General features: G+C 38.8%; 1 protein-coding gene across 4 annotated transcripts in view; it reads left to right on the top strand.

The window, feature by feature from the left end:
* The first annotated feature begins 9,321 nt into the window (after window positions 1-9,321).
* The window catches only part of CEP78 (centrosomal protein 78), a 42,193-nt gene continuing 28,248 nt past the window's right edge, over window positions 9,322-23,266 (top strand). For all 4 annotated transcript variants that reach the window (XM_024738916.1, XM_024738915.1, XM_024738918.1 and 1 more), the window contains exons 1-8: window positions 9,322-9,808; window positions 12,888-13,060; window positions 13,152-13,224; window positions 14,272-14,375; window positions 16,375-16,549; window positions 18,537-18,650; window positions 20,388-20,452; window positions 20,739-20,850. In XM_024738916.1, the coding sequence (XP_024594684.1) occupies window positions 9,556-9,808; window positions 12,888-13,060; window positions 13,152-13,224; window positions 14,272-14,375; window positions 16,375-16,549; window positions 18,537-18,650; window positions 20,388-20,452; window positions 20,739-20,850 (1,069 nt within the window). In that variant the 5' untranslated portion in view covers window positions 9,322-9,555. The remainder of the gene's footprint in view (window positions 9,809-12,887; window positions 13,061-13,151; window positions 13,225-14,271; window positions 14,376-16,374; window positions 16,550-18,536; window positions 18,651-20,387; window positions 20,453-20,738; window positions 20,851-23,266) is intronic.

The raw sequence follows: 23,266 nt of genomic DNA, 5'->3' as shown, positions 1-23,266 counted from the left end.
TTGAGTAATGGCTGCTCTAGGGCTTATGTAATACATCTTCTCAGAATCTCTTCAGATTTATACTAACTTCATTCCAGTGAGAAACAGAAACTGTACTTTTATAGAGCTGTATTACTTCTCTTTTTTGTTTTTATTACATTTATATATGTTACATACTTAACAACATATTATTATAATTATTACTTCACATAAGCTTATCTTTTAAAGGAGCTTAGAGAAGAAAGTAGAGCAAATAAATATTTATAGAGTTTGTTTGGTTAATCTATTTATTTACCATTTCTGGTTCTCTTCCTTTCTTCCTGCAGATTCAGGTTATGATCTAGTGTCATTTTTATTCTAATACAGCTTTGTTCTCACTGCCTTCTTTGTACCATATCATCAAATATATGACATTTCTTTATGTTATATATAGAACAATCCAAATATAATCTTATTGTTTATGCACTTACTTTCTAAATTAGTTAAGAGAAGGAGAAGAAATTTGAAATTGGATTATCTTTTATAATTCCCTACACAACTGCTCTAGTCAGCATTTTTTGTTTTGTTTTTATGGCTTGAGTTACTGCCTGCTATCATTTGAAGAACTTCCACTAGTATTTCTTGTGAAGCCCGTTTGCTAACAATGAATTCACCCAGTTTCTGTTTCTGTGTCTGTGTTATGGTACAGTACTGATGATAAGTTGTGGAGTGGTAGGAAAAACTAAAATGTGATGTACTGTATGATGTATGTTTTACTGAAATGGCTTTGTCAAATTATAATGATTTATGAGAGAAATCACATAAAGCTAGCATCACAATTCTCCAGGAATGTTCTGTAGAATGCTGATGTTAATGATGAATATGTGAATCCCAAATCTTTCATTTGTATTGACCTTATCATCATTAATTCTTCTCCCAACAATGCCATAACTATAGTTGAGTTCTAAAGTGTTCCTTCCTCTTTTCCCATAGAAATTGTCCCACAATTTCAAAAAGTTCTCAAAGGTGAAAAAGTTCACATGAAGTTTATCACGTTTGCAAATGCCAGTGAAAATGCTAAGGTAACACCGTCCAAAATGCAATATTCTTCTGTGAGAGCACCCAATTTTAAACAAATACACATTTTCTAAATACAACTTAGACCTGCGACATGTTTTGGCCAATGAAGTATGAGCAGACGTGATGGCCTTAAATGAGCAACAGAGGCCTTAAATGGGCTTGTACGGTTGGGCTCACCTCTTATGTTTCAGTGAACTTTGTAAGAAGACAGAGCCTGAGAGTTGTGGTCTCACAGTTGGGCTCCAGAGTAAGATGTGTGGGACAGACCTCAAACTGACCCAAAATATGGAGCAAAAGCAGCCATCTAGAGGTCTCAAAGAGAGCCACTGCAGCTAGCCCATAGGCCCAAGAAAAATAAATTCTTGTTTATGTAACTGAGTTTTGGGGCAATTTGTTCCAAAGCATTATCACAGCAAGAGCTGACTAATACAACATCCTCCAAATCATTGTTATGTAGATGGCTGCCACCATGCCTACATGTAAGGCAATTGTGTACTCAAATTTTGAGAATTCTTGAACTCTTGGTGCCTCTCCAACACAATTTACATGGCTAAAGTTTCCCCAAATAAGTTCACTAATGTACCACAAAGATCTCCCTAAACTTTTATTAAATGTAATTCAAAGTTCTTTCTATTCATTTTCTGCTTCTATGTAGTTAAAATGCTTTTTATGAATCTAAAAGGATGGAAAATTGTAACAAAACATCTTTGTAGATAGCTGTTATTCACAAAGGAAAATTACAAACAAAATAGGCATTTCACTGAGCGTAGAGCACTGATGCCCTGAGTGCCTCTAAATGCCAAGTGAACAAAGGCACTTAATAAATATTGAATTCTGCTCTCTCCACTTGAGAGGGAGAGCAAGCTATTCTAAAGTGGTGGAGGGGTGCTCTTAGCAGCTATTTGCAACACTCTGTGAGCTTGGACACTGTGTAGCTACGAAGAAACCTTTTGTCTAAGGAAACTAACTAAAGAAACTTGAAAGTGAAAAAAGAGAGAAAGAATGAGAGATACCTTCTCATGGTGACTCATTCACTTATTCGTTCATTTACCAAATATTTACTATGTGTATAATACTGTGCCGAGAACTGCACAGAACACAGAGATGTACCTCTGTTCTCAGGGAGGTTAGATACCAGAGAGTGAGATAAGATGTAGATGCCTTATGGCAGTTCCATATATGTCTTGTTAAACTGTTTACAAGTTCAGGGGAGAAAAGGGATCCATATCTTGCTTGGATTCTCAGTGAAGTTTTCCCAGAGAAGGAGGTGTAAAATAGATTGACTAGAAAAAAAAATTAATGTAATAGGTAGGTATGAAAGGCAGCAAAGATGCAGAGACAATTAGATCCAGTTATTTTTTTAAAAGTCTAGAAAGTGAAATTAAAGCCAAATTATGGAGGGTCTTGAATGTCAATCGTAAGAGTTTGGCTGTATTGTGTTGGCAATGGGTGTCATGCATGGTTTGGAACAGGGCAATGGCATAATCCGAGAACCTTAGGAGGTGTAATAGAGGTTGTAGGGAGGAAGATAGGAAGACATGCTATTCTCCGAAGCAATCATCGCAATCCAGGTATAAAATAATAAATGGTAGAACTGGAGTAATGGCAACACAGATGGAAGGGAGGAGTATGAGAGACCCTATAAAGAAAAACTGTCAGGGCTTGGTCATTGATTGGATACATTCATTTATCCATTTAACAAAGGTTATCAGTAACTGTGCTAGTCACTGGGGATGCAAGAGTAAGCAAAACAGACATGATTTCTTCCTCTCGGACCATATGGTAAACACCTATCTAAAACTGGATGTGAAATGTGATGAAGGCTATAAGCGAGAGGTACGTGGTGTTATGTGAGCTACGGTAGGGGGATGTGATGAGTTGAGTAGGTAGGGGGTACTTTCTTGACAAAGTGACACATGAGAAAAGATGAGAAGGATGAGGAGGCATCAATCAGTTGCAAACTAAACAGAAGGACTTTTCATGCAGAGGGGCAGAATGGGCAATGTGCCGTTGTAAGTATGCAGGCCTGAAAGGAGGCCACTGTGGGCTGGATGATTGAGAATGAAAGGAAGGAGGTGCAAGACGAGGCTGCAGAGATCATGCTCCATCCTGCCAAGGGGATGCCCTGCCCTGCAGACTAGTGCACCCAGAGTGCCAGTGCACAACAAGATAAGAAGCTTGCTCTAGAATGCAAGTCAACACCCTGCTTCGTTCATCAAGAAAGTCTTGCCTGTTAAACTAAACAGTATATATCTAGTGGAGGTATGATTTACATTCTGAAGCAAGGGCCTTATCTTACAGAATGGCAACAGTTCTCAACCGGCAGCCAGCCTGTGAATCTACATTTTAGACCACTGTGAGGAGGTCTGTCTTTATCCTAAGAGCAATGGAAAGTCACAGAAGGATTTGAAGAGGAGTTGGTGGTGGCTGTGTCATGGAACATGGATTGGAAGGCAGCCAGAGTCAGCAGAAAGAAGATGATGAAGTTTGGGTCTGAAACCTTACTTTCTTGGTGAAATAAGAGGTATCCTCTTCAGGTGAGAGAACAAGGACACACAACAGAGTCTAGTGGGACATGAAAAGAGTGGAGAAAGAGTCATTGTTAACAGCCATAAGTAAGGGAGTAGAAAAAAGAAATGGGGACCACATGTCAGTTAAAATAAGACAGCCTGTGTTGTTGCCATAGCTCTGTGACTGGATCTAACAAACGCATTGCTCTGAAAGCAGGTCCAGAGAAGATGAATGTTAGAGATGAGCAGAATGCATCTGCAGTGAGGTTCCATGGGAAGGTAAAATGGCTTGGCAGTCTGGGTATAATGTTGTCATGATGGACCAGCAGTCAACTACAGGGAATCAGAGGTAAAATGATAAACTGTATTCTAGTCAAACTTACTCTCACCAGAGCCCTGAAGGAGGAGAGTCCACATCTTGTACTGCCCAGTAGCCATGTCCCTCCCAGGGCAGGTACCTGCAGGGAAGCCAAGGCAGCTTGTCTTGGGCCAGGCATGGATCTGGCTTGTCAGAGGATCCCAGAGGTGCTATGGGGAGGCAGCTGTTGCTCACCATGTTCAGGGAAGCTGGAACACACCAGATGCTGAAAAGAAAACCAAAGCCACTATTAAGCCATAACTAAATGTTAAGGAGGGAAGAGATGATCAGGCAAGCCTTGACTGCCAGACAGAAAATAGGGAAGCTCGAGGAAAACACATTTTAAATTAATATGTTAGATGATTAATTAATATGATGAAGCTTCCCTGAAGTTCATCTGTAGGCAGTAGCCACAAGGTGCTAGTAATGACTTATATGGAGAATAGATGAGAAAGTCCCAGTAGTCACTAATCAGCACTTCCTCTGTACCAACACTGTGCTAGGCATAGGGAATATAAGGATGAATGAGACACTTTCCCTGCCTTCAAAGGGCTTATAGTCTATGGAAGGAAAACTATCTAAAAAGATGCTTATCATTGGAGACACTAAGTATTATGATACAGGGATGTCAGGGAGCACAGTAGTGAGGCACTAAACAAGCAGGGGAGGAGAGATGAGGGTCAGGGAAAGAAAGCCTCCCAGGGAAGCTGGCCCCCAACCTGAGGCTGGGAAACAGGCGGGTGTCAGCTTTCTGAAGAGCAAGCAGAAGAGGAGGGTCTTAAGTAAAGAAGCAACATCTGTAAAGGCCCAGGAAGGAATGATAGAACATCAGAAACTACAAGCTGGTCCACATGTCTAGAGAAGACATTCAGGAAGGAGTGTAGCCAGAAGTAAGACAAAAGAGGTAGTCAAATCGTGAAGGAGCTTATATGCCAAGCTAAGGAACACAGATCTGATGCTGAGGACAATGAGAAATATGCGGCTTTCCAGGAAGGGGACATGGATTCGTGCCCCGGTCTGGGAGGACCCCACATGCCACTAAGCGGCTAGGCCCATGTGCCATGGCCGCTGAGCCTGCACGTCCGGAGCCTGTGCTCTGCAACGGGAGAGGCCACAACAGTGAGAGGCCCGCGTACCGCAAAAAAAAAATAATAAAGACATCACCCTGGAGGGGAAAGTTAAGCCTGAACAGGAAATAAGATCACCCAGAGAAACTGTGAAATGTCCGAAGGGGTGGACACTGAGGATGGGAACCTAAAGAACACCTACATTGAAACTGGGTAAGCAAGAGACACCCAAGAGTGAGACTGTGAAGAAGGAATTAGAGAGGGATAAAAAAAATCAAGTGGCTTGATGGAAAACACAGAAGAGGGAGCTTTAAGAAGACAGGAGACAACTACATTAAATGATGCTGGAGACTAAAAAAAATGGATGTAGCGACACAGAAATCATACTGACAAGGATTCCCACTCTCACCACTTACATTCAACATAGTTTTGGAAGTCCCAGCTGCAGCAATCAGAGAAGAAAAAGAAATAAAAGGAATCCAAATAGGAAAGGAAGAAGTAAAACTGCCCCTATTTGTAGATGACATGATACTACACAAAGAAAATCCCAAAGAGCCACCAGCAAACTACTAGAGCTCATCAATGAATTTGTTGCAGGATACAAAATTAATACTCAGAAATCTGCTGAATTTCTATACAATAACAATGAACTATCAGAAAGAGAAATTAAGGAAACAATCCCACTTACCATTGCATCAAAAAGAATAAAATACCTAGGAATAAACCTACCTAAGGAGGCAAAAGACCAGAACTCCAAAAACTATAAGACACTGATAAAAGAAATTGAAGATAACACAAACAGATGGAAAGATATTCCATGTTCTTGGATTGGAAGAATCAATAATGTTAAAATGACCATACTACCCAAGGCAATCTATAGATTCAATGCAATCCTTATAAAAATGCCAATGGCATTTTTTCACAGAACTAGAACAAAAAAAATTTTTAATTTGTATGGAAACACCAAAGACCCTGAATAGCCAAAACGATCTTGAGAAAAAAGAACAGAGCTGGAGGAATCACGCTCTGTGACTTCAGACTATACTACAAAGCTACAGTTATCCAAACAGTATGGTCCTGGCACAAAAACAGAAATATAGATCAATGGAACAGGTTAGAAAGCCCAGAAATAAACCCATGCACTTATGCCAATCTATGACAAAGCGGGCAAGATTATGCAATGGAGAAAAGACAGTCTCTTCAATAAGTGGTGCTGGGAAAACTGGACAGCTACATGTAAAAGAATGAAATTAGAACATTCTCTAACACCATATACAAAAAGAAACTCAAAATGGATTAAAGAGCTAAATGTAAGACTGGATACTATAAAACTCTTAGAAAATAACATAGGCAGAACACTCTGACACAAACACAGCAATATTTTTTTGGATCCATTTCCTAAAGTAAAGGAAATAAAAGCAAAAATAAACAAATGGGACCTAATTAAACTTAAAAGCTTTTGCAAGCAAAGGAAATGATCAACAAAATGAAAAGACTACCTACTGAATGGGAGAAAATATTTGCAATGGATATGCCCAATAAGGGATTAATATCCAACATATATAAACAGCTCATAAAACTCAACATCAAAAAAACTAACAACCCAATTAAAAAATGGGCAGAAGAACTGAATCGACATTTTTCCAAAGAGGAAATGCAGATGGCCAACAGGCACATGAAAAGATGCTCAACATTGCTAATCATCAGGTAAATGTAAATCAAAACTACACTGGGGTATCACCTCACTCCTGTCAGAATGGCTAGCATCAAAAAGAGCACAAACAACAAATGCTGGCAAGGATGTAGAGAAAAGGGAACCCTGGTACACTGTTGGTAGGAATGTAAATTGGTGCAGCCACTGTGGAAAACAGTATGGAGGGTTCTCAAAAAAATAAAAATAGAACTACCATATGACCCTGCAACTCCACTCCTGGGTATATATCCGAAAAAAACAAAAACACTAATTTGAAAACAAACACGTACCCCAGTGTTCATAGCAGCATTATTTACAATTGCCGAGATATGGAAGCAACCTAAGTGTCCATCAAGAGATGAATGGATAAAGAAGATGTGGTACATGTAACCAATGGCATACTACTCATCCATAAAAAAGGACAAAATTTTGCCATTTGCAGCAACATAGATGGACTTGGAGGGCATTATGCTAAGTGAAATAAGTCAAACAAAAACAAATACTGTATGATATCACCTATATGTGAAATCTAAAAAATACAACAAACTAGTGAATATAACAAAAAAGAGGGAGACTCACAGGTATAGAGAACAAACTAATGGTTGCCAGTGTGGAGGGGGAGGAGGGGGCAATACAGGGGTGGGGAAGTGAGAGATATAAACTACTGGGTGTAAGATAGGCTCAAGGATGTATTGTACAACACAGAGAATATAGCCAATATTTTGTAATAACTGTAATGTAAAGCAACCTTTAAAGATTGTATAAAATTTTTTTAAAAAAGAAATCATACTGAAAATTGGAAACAATTTAAATGTCCATCAACAGGAAAATACACATATAAATTATTCTATTTCCCTACATGGGAATCTTACATAGCGAGGAAAGTACATGAACTAGACAGATCTTTATGTGTCAGCATGGATGAACCTAGCAAAGATAACACTAAATAAAGCAAGTAACAAGAGAAAACATAGTAGAATACTATATGCTGTTTAAGAATACCTAAAAATATAGCATAAATCTAAAGACATCCATGGCAGTGCTGGAGACCAAGTTCAGAAGAGTGGTTACCCAGGGTCAGCTGGGGAGTGGCTGTGTTTGGGAAAGTGGTCACACCAGACTCTTCAACAGGAATGGTAATGTTTCACTTCACACACTGGCTGGAGGACGGAGGAGTGTCTGCGATGTTATAATGTGAGCACGCTGCATGTGAAAGCCATTGCTGACCACATCTAGGGGATCTGATGCGCAGGAGATGGTAGTGGGTGGAGGCATCCAGAAGGTGGTGGTAGAAGAGAAACGTTGTACACGTAACGCCTAAGGCCTGACCAGAGGACGACCGCTGTTCTAGACACTGGATACAGTTTGGAGCATCCAACTTCTACGGCCAATGTTAAAAGACAAACTGAGGCATATTTAAAATTTTAAGAGTTTATTTGAGCAAAAATAGATTCAATTCAGGCAGCACCAAACTGAAAGTGGTGAGGAGCACTCCAGCCACAGGAGCTGCAGAGGTTTTTATTTTAAAAGGGCAGAAGCAAAGCAAGTAAATTACTGACTTGCTATGGCTGTAAAGCCTAGTTGGTGGTTTGTGACTGGTTGTCCTTAGCGGTTTTCATAATCTTGAGGCATTTACAGGCTTAGATTTTGGTTGGTTTATGCAGGCGGCCACATCACTAATCTAACGGCCTCCTTGCAGGGTTAATTTATTAACACCAATTGTCTGAGTTCTTCCTCTTACTTAGTTATTTCACTTCCTACGCCTCAGTTTCTCCTTTGTAAAGTGGATATTCAGTAGTAAATTCTCTGTGGAGTTGTTAGGAAAACTGAATGATTTCATACTGAAACAGTGCTTAAAATAATGCCTAGGAGACAGAAAGTACTAGTTACCAGAGTTAGCCATCATTATCAGTACAAAACAAAGTGATTATTAGTAACCACGATCATGTCCTGAATGCATGGAACACGTGACCATTTGCCAACCACCTTGTCAAGTCAAAAGAAATTACAGAAATTAAGAGCTCTCCGCAGAAATTTACACACCCGTGCACGAGGTAAGGGACCACAGGCACTCAGCTTTTCATGTGTCCCTCACGGAGTGCACGCTTTCTCCTGGGCGGGGCGAGCACAGACACTTATCGGGAGTTTAACTACTTTTAAAATGCATTGAGGGCTTCCCTGGTGGCGCAGTGTTTGAGAGTCCGCCTGCCAATGCAGGGGACACGGGTTCGTGCCCCGGTCCGGGAAGATCCCACATGCCGCGGAGCGGCTGGGCCCGTGAGCCATGGCCGCTGAGCCTGCACGTCCAGAGCCTATGCTCCGCAACGGGAGAGGCCACAACAGTGAGAGGCCCGCGTACCGCAAAAAAAGAAAAGAATAAAAAATAAATAAAATGCAGTGATACAACCATATCTCACTTTTATTTGGATCAGTCAGTAAACGCCTTCTGGAAACCCCCAATTCTCCAAACCACCTACTTTTCGCGCTGCCCTAGTCTCGAAGCTCCCTCCCCTGCTCCTCAGGCCGAGTCCCCATGGGAGGCGGGGCTGCGTGCTGACGCACGACGAGCTCACTGACGTCTTCTAGCCCCGCCCCCACGGCGCCGCCAACCGGCTTGAACCGCAGCCCCGCGGCGCGGAGGGCGCTGAGGCTGGCGCCAACTGCCTGCTCTGCGGCGCGGGAAGCGGCGCGGGAGCGCGGCATCGAAGGGCCGGCCTAGCTGGGGCCCGTAGCCCTCCGTCTTCTGGCTGGTACGCAGGTCCTGCGAACGCTGCGTGGCCGCAGCCGCCGGGCGGTGGGCGCCGGAGGGACCGGGAGGCGAGCCGGGGTCCCCAGGCGGGTGTGGGCATCGTGCCCGCAGCCAGCGTCCCCCGAGGCCGCGCTGGGGCCATGATCCACTCGGTGAAGCTGCGCCGCGACAGCGCGGCCGACTTCGTCTCGCACTATGAGTACCTGTGCGCGCTGCAGGACTCGGTGCCTCTGCCCGCCGTGCGCGCTTCTCTGCGGGAGGGCGTGCTGGACTTCAACGCCGACCGCCTGCGCGGGCTGGACTGGGCGCCGCTTCTGAGCACCCTCAAGATTAATAAAGATCTGCCCCTGATCTGTATCAAGAGCTTCTTCCAGCCATGGCTTGGCGAGACAGGTTTGTAGTTCCCGCTTCCAGGGGCTCTGGTGTCGGCGCTGCGAAGCGGGGTTTGATGGTGCAAGGTGGAGGGTGGGCACTAGAACCGGTGCCCAGTGCCCGGGTGTGCGTGCACTAGACGGGGCGTGCGGCCTAGGACTCCTGCGGAGTGCCTTAAGGCTTCTAGGTCTCAGTGTTCTCATCTGTAGTATGGGCTTAACAGGACCCACTCTCTGTGGCGGTTACAAGGAGGCACTTTGTTAATGCTTGTAGACTCTACAATGTAGCACAGTTTGGAGCATCGTTAATTGTTCCACAGATGTTACTTGGTCTGTTGAATGACTTTGTCCCGTACAGACCAAAGCGATTAGGAAATTGATATATCCCAGCTTCATTTCCTTTCCATTAAAACAGGGCTCAGGAAAAAAAAAAAATTTTTTTAAATAGTCGTATCATATAGTGGGAAGAGCACAGGTGTGAAGGTAGCTTAGGGTTTGAGTTCTAGGGCTAATGCTCTCTGTGGCCTGGGCAGGTTACTTTTGAACTACATTCCCCACACTTGTAAAATGACATTAAAAACCACTCTTTCTGTGGGTTCTTGGAATTAATGAAGTAGGTTATGTGGGTAAAGTATCCTGGCACTTGAATGAGTTGTCAGAACCAAGGGCTGCTGGAGACGATGCTTCTGCCGTAGGAAATCTTCCCTTCTACTGGGCGGCAGGTAAACACAAGCACAGTAGTCAGTGCTCTGGAAGCTGGTGCTAAAGAGCACAGAATCTTTTTTTTTTTTTTAATTTTTATTTTATATTGGAGGACAGTTGATTTACAATATTGTGTTAGTTTCAGGTGTACAGCAAAGTGATTCAGTTATACATATATCCATTCTTTTTCAGATTCTTTTCCCATACAGGTTGTTATAGGATATGGAGTAGAGTTCCCTGTGCTATGCAGTAGGTCCTTGTTGATTACCTATTTTATATATAGTCGTGTGTATATGTTAATCCCAAATTCCTAATTTATCCCTCTCCCCCACCTTTCCCCTTTGCAGAGCACAGAATCTTGGAAGGGAAAGTTCAGGGTAGGATTCTTGGAGGAGGTGCCATCCTTTCTAAGGATATGTAGAAGCTCCTGGGGTAGTAGGAGGGAGAAGTGTGTGTCAAAGTTTGAGAAATATAAGAAAAAATGGCAAAACTAAGGTACAGGAGTGGAACTCAGGGTTTGGGAAAGAAATGAGAGTTGATACTGGAAACCTAGTGGGGCCCAACAGAAAGGGGCCTTGTTTGTCCTGTCAGAAGTTTGGATGTTTATCCTGAAGGCTGAGGGAAACACTAAAGAACAGTGAGATGGACTTCTAGTTTAGAGGCTCACTCGGACCTCCGTATGGAAGGCAGTTGATTGGGTGCAGGGTGAATTGTAATCTTAAGGGTCCCACTTAAGTTATAAAAGGTGGGACTGGATTTTGGAGATCCGAGAGAGATTGGGTGGGGCCTGGTGACCAGTTAGAAAAGGGAGGGCAGCAAGTGTGGGTGACAGTTTACAGCTGCATCTTTTTGTGAGATACAGAGCACAGTAGGAAGGGATTGGGGATGGGGAGAGGATCTTACTTCATCTTCAGTGCTTTAGAGGGGCCTGGTAGACGGGTCTGGGCCCAAGGTACAGATCTGGGCTTTTTGGGAGGACAGGTGTTTGAAGGCATGGGAGAGACTTAGGTTACCCACAAGAAGATCCAAAGAATCATAGGTCTGAGAGTTTTTTAGGTGGGTAAATTTGAGGATGTTTATAAGCTGAGAAAAAGTAGCCAGCAGAGGAAGAGTGTGAAGATCTAGGAGAGGAAATGATTGTTCATTTGTTTTCAAAAACCTGAATACTTGTCATTTGCCTGGCCCTTTTCTAGGATCTGGGGTTCACACCATCTGTTATCTCTTCTTCAAGGACAGTTCAACTCATCCCCTGGTGAAGAGAAGTCAGATTATTCTTTGCATCCCATTCAGGTGTAGGAACTGTTCTGTACCTCTGAAGGGACTTTACTTAACCAGAGTACTAACTTAGAAATCAAAAGAAATTATAGCTGGAAGGGACCGTAAAGGCCACTGTACTTAATTTTGCCTAATATTTTACATTGAATATAAGAAAAATTTATTGCCGAGCCCATTCTCTTCAGAGCTCCTTCACTGAACTTTCTTTATGTCTTGCATCCAGTGGGTCTAGCTCGTAGATTTTGGCCTCCTTCTAAATTTGCTTCTTCATCCATACTACATTTTGCCAGGACTATGGCAGAAGCTTCTAGGTGATTTCGCGGCCCCTGGGCTCAGTTCCTCTAAGTTCATCTGCCTACTGGGTTGAGCGATCTTCTACAATAAAAAGATACGCTTAAAACAATGCTGCTAATGGCTTGCCCACACAGATTTAGTGCATACTAGCTGCCCAGCGTGTGCTCTGCACAGAGGCGTGTAGTCTGAACTGTGCTCTTCCAAGCCTCATGGGACTATTTGGCCCTGAGAAAGGGGAGCTTTCTGTGATCACTCCCTTTATCTAATCGGTCCTTCAGCAGCGGGGCGCCTTTTTCTAATTAGCGGAGGCACCCTTACTTAGCCAGTGGTAGCCCCAGGGCTCATCACCTGTGGGATGCAAGCCATGCTCTCTCCCAGGCCTGCTTCGGCCAACATCTCTATTTTAATTTCTGTCTCTTCTCACACTTGGACCCCTGGCCTTTAGTCATCCCCACCTGCAGTGTTTACAGTGCCCAGCAGGTGTCAGGCTTGAGTGTCTTTGCACAGGTGCTCTCTCTGCAGTTAATGCACCTCCTACTGCAACTCTGCATAGTCTCATCTTTCTAGATTCTACTTCAGGGTTATCATGAAGCCATCACTTAGATATAACTTTTTGCCTCCAAAGGAATCTCTGTGCATAAAGGTTATGTTTCTTTATCTCATGTGATTGAAATTTTGAGTTTACACATGTCCCTCCTTAATGAAGGCTTTAAGGGCAGGAGTCGTTTCTAAACCTTAGCACAGAGCAGATGCTTTTTTTTTTTAGGTGCTTTTTAATGATGATAAAATGTATGGTTTAAATCACTCATCTTACAATAATTTTGCTTTAGGTTCTGACAGAAATAAAGTTTACAGAAGTCGTGTTCCTGCGATAAGAAATAAAGATGTGACCTTCCAGTTGTGTAAAGCTCTTAAATGCTGTGTAAGTGCGTCGGGTGCGCTAAGGAACCTGGAGCTAAATGGGCTAGTTCTGAGAGAGAGAGACTTAACTATGTTAACAAAGGTAAGCCTTCATTGTGTCCTGCCAACATTTGATAGCTGCTTTTGGGGCATACTAAACCAATAAAATTTTAAACTTTTTCTCCCCATTAAAGGGATTGAATAAATCGGCCACTTTGGTGCACCTGTGTCTTGCGAATTGTCCAATTGGAGATGGAGGTTTAGAAAGTGAGTTTCAGTCTTGTTTAAGTCTCTTCCCATCAGACTGGTCTCGTGATTTCCTACACACCATGTTACTTCCTGTCCACCTTTTCTTGCTGTTCATGCCTGGATTGTTTCCTGTACCTGCTCAAACCTTGGTCCATTCTCATTTGTACCATGGAAGTTTGTCATGCTGGATACTGTCAGAACTAATTTTACTTAAGTTTGTGTTAAGCCACAAACCACACATTTTGTGTATTTTCTGTCTTTTGTGTTTGTTTATATTTTTATGGTTTCTCTTCAAGAAATATTATGGGAAGGGAAATAGCAAGATGTAAAGAGCAAAGAAGTCATCATTATCTTTAAATTGTTAAAACATCTATCTGCAATCATAATTATAATGCACTGTGGTATGTGTTAAAATAGGAAATATATGTAACGTCCCATAGGAGCAGCAAACTCAGTGGTGTTGGCGGGGGTGTATCATGGAAGTAATCACAAAGCAGGTGACTGTTGGTTGGGGTCCTGAAACATTTGTGTGTGTTCCCTGTGTCCAGTAGTGGTCTGGAGGGGTCAGGAAGCCTGCCTTTCAATTTGAGGGAACAGAGGGTTTGATGTCCTCTATCTTTTATTGCTCTAGTATATTGCATAGCATCTAATAAAATACTGGATTTATATTTGACATTTAAATCGTTGATTGATAATCAAGATTGGGATGTATCATTGGAAATGAAAATCGAAGTCTTATGCTTTTTAGGTTTTTCTTTTTCTTCCTATGTCTCAAAAGGTATGTAGTACTTTAGTGGTTGGGAATAAAGTTTGCAGTATCCAGTGTATCCAGTTTTAGTATCTAAATAGAATTAAACTGTTGCTGTAAACTAGAATAACATTTTGTTACTGACAAGTTTTAGAATGTATCGGTTCGTCAATTACCTGTTTGGGAAGATTGTAGTTAATGATTTCAAGAATGTGGTTATAAACATCCAATTGACTCAAGAAAAGCAAATAAGTCAAGACTGACAAATGTATAGGCTTTTCATCTTATTGTGTGTGTGGTTTTTTTTTCCCTTTTAGTTATTTGTCAAGGTATAAAGAACTCTATCACTCTTAAGACAGTAAACTTCACGGGGTGTAATCTGACATGGCAGGGAGCAGATCACATGGCCAAGATCTTAAAGGTGATTTTATGTTTAAACTTTCATGAAAACATATGTGATTGAAGCACATTAATATATTGATACAAATGGCAGTTCATTTTTGTGTTTTGATACATGTGAGTGCAGCTGTAGTTTTGTTGAAAGAATATGACCAGTTTTCAGTTTGGGATTCTACCATTTAGTAAAGTTAGTCCACTTAATTTTAGAAATCAGACATTTAATATATAATACATAATAATACTTTCATGTATTTTTAGTTACTGAAAACATTGATTGTGATGCTGTGCAGAAACTATGCCATTATAGTCTTCAAGACTTAAATGAATCCAGTGTTTATTAGCTGATGTAGTTTATAAACTAATAAAAATCATTACATCAGCAATTTGTAAATACAGTTTTTAAAATAATGCCTTAACAACTTTACAGTGGTTATAATTACTGTATTTAGGCTTAAAGTTATTTAATAATTTTACATGAAGCCTTTTTAATAGTTTGCTGGTGCAGATCAGGGATAGGTAAACTATGGCTGGTGGGCCAGATCCAGCCCGTCGCCTGGTTTTGTAAAGAAAGGTTTTTTGGAACATAGTCGCACCCATTGTTTACATGGTAGCTGTGGCTACTTTTACCCTACACCAGTGGGGTTGAGTAGTTGCAACAGAAACTGTATAGCCCACAAAGCTGGAAATTTTTAAATTTAGATTTTAAAAATTGGAAAATTCTTTGAGCCCATACAGGGCAAGTCCATTGACCCCTGGGATAGAAAGCAGTCAAGAACTTGGGTGCCAAAGCCAAATGGCCTAGGTTCAAATTCCCTTTCTCCCATTTCATAGCTAGTGACCATGGACAAATCACTTAACCTCTATGCCTCATTATGAGGTTTAAATGAACTCATTTGTATAAATAGTGCCTGGCACATACTAAGCACTGTGTAAGTGATTGCTGTTATTTCTGCTTGTAGCTTTTATAAGTTATTGTTAATAGAAAAATGACACTAATGATTTTCCTTTTAGAGTGTCAAAGGCACTTTGAGTCTTATTTTTTCAAGAATGTAATAAGACTTTTTTCATTTAGAGTCAGTGTTCCCTGTTACCAAAATTTATTTTATAAATATAAAGAATTGAATGTCTTTAAGACAATACTTGTGGTTAAATGTCAAACCATTATTTTCCCAAGGCACATCAAACTGGCTCTGCATAGTCCAGGCCTCTGAAGTTTGTGTGCATACCCTAGGGAGCATGTGAGATCCATTTTTGTAAATATAGTTTTTAAAATAATGCCTGGGACTTTCCTGGCGGTCCAGCAGTTAACACTCTGTGCTCCCAATGCAGGAGGCCTGGTTTCGATCCCTGCTCAAGGAACTAGATCCCACATGCATGCTGTAACTAAGAGCCCACATGCCACAACTAAAAGATCTGGCATACCGCAACTAAAGACCTGGCACAGCCAAATAAATAAATAAATATTTTTTAAAAAATAAATAAAATAATGCCTTAGGAGTTAGGAAAAGAAAATATTAGAACCTGTTTACCTTTGTATCACTTAAAAATATCTGTGTAGTTTATAATGTACATAAATTATATGTATAGAACTTCATGTATATTACTTGTTAATAAATAAGATGCATATTAAAAAGTTTTCTTATGGGTTGCCCAGTCAGGTGTTTGGAGACCGTAGGACAGAATGATGAAATTTAGAACCTCAGCAATGATAGAATTTAGAACCAATTTCCTGACTTAGAAGATAAGGAAAATAATTCATAGACTGTAATTGAGTTGTCCAACTTTACATAAGTGTTCAAGAACAGGTCATCCAGTGGCTGGAATCTAATCACTGACCGACTAGAATGTGGGTCACTGGACTCGTAAAGCAGAACTGACTGTTTAATTTCTCAGGTTGATTCTCCTGGCATATATGCTTGATGTGTGTGTGTGTAAATCTCTGACATAATAAGCCATACTCAGTAGGCACACCGTGTTTCCTTATTCAAGCATCTTAATTTCATCCCATTAAATCTTTGAAGTATCAGACTATCAGAAGGCATGAAGAAACCTGGGCTGAGAGTCTTCGTTACAGGAGACCTGATCTTGACTGTATGGCTGGTTTGAGGCGCATCACTCTGAACTGCAACACGCTTATTGGTGACCTGGGTGCAAGTGCTTTTGCAGAATCTCTTAGTGAGGATTTATGGCTTAGAGGTAAATTCTAAAATTGAAAATATTGAGTTTTTAATATTATATGTGCTTAGCTTTTGGCATGATACGTTGTGATAGGATTTTTTTTAAAGCCTCATTTCTCTGACAGCTTTTATTTTGCTTTTAAGCTTTCTCTAAGAGTTGCATATATCCTTTATAGAAAATACAGAGTAACAAGAGAACAATTACCTATAATCTGAATACCCAGACATAATCACTGTTCATTTTGGTGTATATACTTTCAGTCTTTTTTTTTTCTATAAATATATTTGTACACTTAGGGATTACAAAAATAGAATTGTAGTATACTTGCTATTTCATATTCCTGCTTTTTTCACTTAGTGATGTATCATGTAGTATTCCATCGTATTGATGTCCCATAGTTTAATCAATTCTTTGCAATTAGATTTAGTTTGCTTTTCCCTGTCAGAAACAATGTGAATACGTTGTATGTACATCTCTGTGTCCATCGGGATTACTTCTGTAGAATAAGTTACTAGAAGTGGAATGACTAAGTGTGACATATTTTTAAGACTTTTGATACACATTGCCAGCTTACCATCCAGAAATGCTATGCCAATTTGTAGTCCACCCCAACAGTGGATGTGAAGCCTCCCTCTCACAAACACTGGCTTGTAGCACTTTTAAAAAGCTGTAAAACTACAAAAATGAGTACCTCTCCCTTTTTTATGCAAGTAGGATTACTCCAAATTTTATAACTTTTTTCAGTTAATTTAGTATGAGCATTTTAGCAAGTCAGTAAATTTGCGTTTACTGCATCATTTTTTGTGACTGTTCAGTGTTTCATTATATGAATATGCCACAGTACACATAGCTGATCCATTCTTGTATATAAGCTATGTCCAGTTTTTCAGTTACAAATAGTACTCTGATATATATCCTTACCTATATCTCTATTTATTTTGGTTAAATTCTTAGAAAGAGAGTTGTTGGATCAAAAGGGTATAGACATTTTAAAGGCTTTTCTTACAGAATCTTGGCTTAATCTGATAGGAGAATAACCACATTTTATTTTGTATTCATTTGATTTACTAGAGAGGTTTACTGGCTGTTTGTATTAATTTGGCTAGTTGGTTAGTTACACCGTGTGTCCATTCTTCTGTAGTGAGAGTTTGTAAGGGTTGTATCATATCCTGTCAGATCCATATGTCTGACTTGCTATTTCTGTGTGTCGTGGGGTGTTGAAAGACACTGGTACACACAGCACTTAAAAAAAAGACTCATGATAGTTTCCTTTCATGTAATATTTTTTAATACCTGTGCTTTTGTGATGATCCCTTTGGTTTAAATGAGTAGGTTGTTCAGCCCCAGAACTACTAGAATTCATGATCATTTGTTCTGGTTTTTGTCTGACCTTTTACTGAGAGAGTTCTTGACCATGATACTTTCAAGATAGGTTTTTAGTATGTATTCTCTATTCACACATTCTTTGAATTTGTTATTATTTGTATCCTCTTAGACTTGTCTTTTTGTTCTAAAACTAACAGAACAATGGAAAAGTTGTTACATTTCTTCTATTTTGTTTTCCCCTTTTAACTAGTTTCAAGTGTGATTTGGAGCTCAAGATCATGATCAAAAGAATGCGGTGCATTTCTGAGCTCCACCAGTTTTTGCTTGTGAGGTTTACATGCCACTGCCGCCCTTGCTAATTATGAACTGAGATTCGTTTTGTGATGTTTTTTGCTCATAGGTTATATACAGTTATTCTTCAGTTCTTTAATTGTAAAATATGTTGGATGATTTATTGGCACTAAAGGCAGTGTTATCATTGCACATCCAAGAAGAGGTTTTTAAATTGGATCATGCATTATGTGTGTGTGTATACGTTTCTGTTTTTTTCCATACCCAAAATTACAAACCTGCCATGACTGGTCTTGTGCAGGACTCTTCCACACGTGAGAAAATGAGAGTTGTCTATATGTCAAATCTGTATAGAGTTAGCAAGTGACCTTTTGTCTTTCATCCAAAGCACTTGACCTGCAGCAGTGTGGCCTCACCAGTGAAGGAGCAAAGGCTTTACTAAAGGCCCTTGAAACCAACAGAACTCTGGTCGTTTTGGATATAAGAAAAAACCCACTTGTCGGTATGTGGTCACTTTTTTTTTTTAATTGATTAACACATAGCAAAACAAAAAGAATTTTTTCATGTATTGACAGTTTTTAAAACTTCATGTGTTTAACTTTCCTGATCGTATACAGTTGGTCCTTGAACGACGTGGGGGTCAGGGATGCCGCCCCCCAAGCAGTTGAAAATCTGGGTATAAGTTTATAGTCAGTGGTTGCACATCTGTGGATTCAACCAGCCTTGGATCGTGTAGGACGATAGTACATATTTATTGAAAAATATCTGTGTGTCAGTGGACCCGCGAGGTTCAAACCCATGTTGTTCAAGCGTCAACTGTACTTTTCTAATGTTGCACTTCCTGTACATTTTTAGCAGATAATTTACCAATTAAAGTGAGTTATACTTGTAAATTTTTCTTATCTCTACTCTGAACAGAGGTGAACCTAGATACTAAGCCTGCTTCCACCAAGAGCATTATTTCCTTCTTGTGCAACCTCTGAATTCTTGCAAGGAGTACTTTATTCATTTGTCAGTTTAACAATATTTTTAATACCTTCTGTGTGCCAGGTACGGGTTTAGGCACTAGGGAAAAAGCAGTGAATCAGACAGACAAAAAGCCTTGCCCTCATGGCGCTTACATTCTAGTGAAGGAGTTCAGATAGAAATGAGTAAACAGATAAGTAATATAATTTTAGATAGAGGGAAGTGCAGAAATATCTTAATGTAAGGAGAGTGGCAGGGGGCAGGTAGGACTCCATTGGATAGGTTTGTTAGGGGACAGCTTCACTGGAGAAGTGGCATTTGAACGGAGACCTGAATGAAGAGAGGAGCAAGCCATGGAAGATAATGCAGTAAGCACATTCCAGGACAAGGAGACAATGCGTATGCAGGCATGTAGGTGGGTGGAGTATTTAAGGAAAAGCAAGGAGGCTGACAGGCCAGAGTACTGAGTGAAGAAGAGTGTGGTATGACATGAGGTCAAGGAGCTAGCCAGGGGTCTGCTCTTGTAAAGTCTTGAAGGCCAGAGTAAAGATGTGGATTATTCTAAATGAGTAGATGGTTTTGAACTGGAAAAAGGCATGATCCAAATAGTATCTCAATAAGATGACCTGGTATAGAGAATAGACTTGGGGGGATAAAGAAGAGAAACAGGGAGACCAGTTAGGAGACTATCACAGTGGTCCAAATAAGAGATGTTTATGGCTTAGCTTAGGCTGGAAGTCTGGAACAAGTGAAAAGTGGTTGAATTCAGGTTGTGTTTTGAGGGTGTAGCTAACAAGGCTTGCTGATAGATTAGATGTGGGGTATGAAGGGAATAGTAACAAGGAGACAAGTCGTTGATGATTATGTGTGCAACTGGGTGGTATCACATAGAAGAAGGGAGCTGATGGGAGGAGCGGCTTTTGAGGGAATATCAGGACTTTGGTTTGATATCTTAGATGCCCTTTAGATATCTAAGTGTCTGGACGGTGCTCAGACTGTACTTTCTATCCAAAGGTATCCAAAGCCGCTTTAGATGCAAAATGTTTAAAGTTGACCTTTGCTGCTGCCAAAGGGGGCAGTCTGCAAGGTGGCATCTTAGGTTTCTGAGGAAGAAACTAGAATACACAAAGGGGGAAATAAGTGTATAATTACGTAATGTAGATTTCATATTTAAATTTATGGCAAGAGCAATAATTAGTTGGCTTTTGGTTTTAAATGGAAATAGCTACTCATTGGGAAATAATTATTCTAATTTCAATTTATTTTACTTTAGATCATTCTGTGATGAAATCAGTTATCAAAAAAGTTCTCCAGAATGGAAGGAGTGCCAAGTCAGAGGTATATAATGTGTTTTAGTTCTCTCGGATTAATTTCTCTTTAGTGGTTTGTTTTTCTTTCTTCCTTAAAAGAAAATTATCAGGGTACTTTCTGCCATCTTAAAACTAAGTTTTTAGTCAAATCAAATGGCTTTTCTGTCTTTGAAAATGTTGTGTGATTCTTTAACTTAGGTTCTGAGAAATGCAGATTGAAAACCTTTTATTAACTTAAAATATCTTAATTTCCAGTTAAGATCAAACCCTCATAAATTACCTGGAACTTAAATGGCATATTTATTATTTCTCAGTACCAGTGGATAACTTCTCCATCTGTGAAGGAACCATCCAAAGCTGCTAGACAGAAAAAGAGAACTATAATTTTGGGAAGTGGTCGAAAAGGAAAAGCTACTATTAGAATTGGTAACTTTTTCTTGTTTTTAATGTTACTAGAATTTATACCCCTTATGTTTTCCAGTGTGCTAAAATTAAAACAGCCAATATTAATCACATGCATATTAGGAGGACTATAATTATTTTGATACTTATGAGAATTTATAGAATGTAGATATAATAAATGAATTTAAAGAGATATTAATATTAACCAACATTATTGTTTGGATTTCATAAAAAGTTCATTCTTTTGAAAATATTTCCTGGTTGATGATTACTTCTAATACTTTGCAATTGAAATTTGGGGTGCACTTTGATGATAATTTTAGTAGTGGTGCTTTTGAGGGATGATTTTTTTTTTTAATGCAGAATTACCTTTTGCGCTATAAGAAACAAAATTTCTTCCCAGTTCCAACCTTCCCATTGTTCCCTTCTTCTTTCTTAGAAATTCTTACCTAAATTTTTGATTCACGTAATATCTTGTTTCTCTCAATGATAACAAAAACTTGAAATATGTATTATCCTTATAAAAGACTTCTACAGACAAGTTTATTGACCTAGATGGAACATTTTAGAAAAACATTTTCTAAATGTTTGCTGTAATGTGTATTTAATTTTCCAAATGATAGTTAACCCATAAAATCTAAAATGATAGATTTTACAACTAAGCCTATAATTTTGTTACCAAATGTAATAAAAAGCTTTTAAAACCCTTTAACAATCAATGGAATAAGTTTCACATTTCTCCTGAATATATAAATGTGGTGTAATTCACTTCTACTGATAACATTTGTATTGTTTCTAAGAGACCTTAACTTTTTATTTTCTGGAACATATTATCTTTAGTCACAAATAGTCTTTTTTTGTTGTTGACAAGAATGAATAGCAGGAGCAGCATTTGTGAAACCAAATCTAATATGAAACTGACTCTTTCTTGTGAGTAAATTTGAATTTTGAAACAGTAAAACAATAAGGTTTAATATAAAGCAAAATAAATTTTTTATGTTTATGATCTGCCAATTTCCCAAAAAAAGTTTTGTGGTGACTTTAGTTATACACCAGATACATTAAAAATCACCAATGGACAACACATCTTTTATTTAGGTGCCATCTGAAAGTTTTAAAAATTTGTTGACTTAATATCACTGAACTGTCCACTTTAAAATGGTTAAAATGATAAATTTTCTGTTTCGTGTATTTTACCACAATTTTTAAAAAACATGTTGTTTGAAGATTTTTAGGTTTTATAAAGGTATTGTATTAGCATAAGAATGAAAAATTTAAAAGACTACCTCTAGTCTCATTATCCTATCAAGCAATATTTACATTTTTGTTTTCTCTTCCTGTTGTCTGTAAACATAATTCCACATTATGGAATTATGTGGAATATAATTTAATATATTTGCCATTAAATATAATATAATTTGCTTATATATATAATATATATATTTATTTGCTTAAATATATAATATATATTTGCCATTCTTAAATATAATTTGCCATTCTTATCTTTTCATATTAAATTTAAATTTTATGATTCATAGTTATACTTTTTAACATTGTATTCACAAGTTTTCATTGAGTTGGTCAATTTTTTAAATTGGTGAGAAATAACCTAAAATAAACTATTGTAAACATCTTCATAAATACAGCCTTTTTTTTTTTTCTACTTAAAGATGTATGTTTTTGATTCTCCATTAATCAACTTGCTCGGACAATAGTGTATTAAATAGAAGTTGTTAAGAGTGTTTATTAAATGAAAAAAAAGCTTATGACTTGTCTGCCAGTTATTTCAAGACAGTGATATTTTAATAATCAAATAGTACATACAAAGAAGATTTGTGATACCACACTAATTACATATTATTATTAAAAATTTATATCATATGTAAAGCATTCTTAAAACAGCTAAGTTGACTTTTGCTATAATATTAGAAATAAATATATATATAAATAAAACATGTATATGTAAAACATATTAGGAATTTTATAATATTAGTACCTGGTGGTATATAATAGGGCATCATGGAATGAGAATAAAACAATTAAATTTTTTTTTAATTTAGCATGATTAAACAAAGTGGAAATGTAACTGAAGTATACAAGCTCATTGAGCTATTTTAAGAGTAATTTTATTTCTTGGGCTTTTTTTTGTATTTGCCTCAGTTATTTGGAGACATAGAGGTAAGCCAAATCAATGACTGGGTATATAGTTAGATCCAGGTAGGTGAGTATAGGGGTGAAATAATGGTGTGAATTGTGTCACATTTATATTGTAATTATGTATGCCTAAAAAAAGATGGGAACTTTTATTAGAAATTTTTTTTAGCTCCTAACAAGAAAAGTGTAATTTAAAAAAATTTTATTACAAATATATTTTCATTCGTTTCTGAAAGTAAAGGAAGGGTATACACATACAAACCACGTGCATATAAACATTTTTTTT

Source organism: Neophocaena asiaeorientalis, unplaced genomic scaffold, assembly GCF_003031525.2.
Source record: "Neophocaena asiaeorientalis asiaeorientalis breed wild unplaced genomic scaffold, Neophocaena_asiaeorientalis_V1.1 scaffold249, whole genome shotgun sequence".
NCBI lineage: Eukaryota > Metazoa > Chordata > Mammalia > Artiodactyla > Phocoenidae > Neophocaena > Neophocaena asiaeorientalis.
The sequence above is the reverse complement of the archived record's forward strand: the minus strand, read 5'-3'. Positions and strand labels throughout refer to the sequence as shown.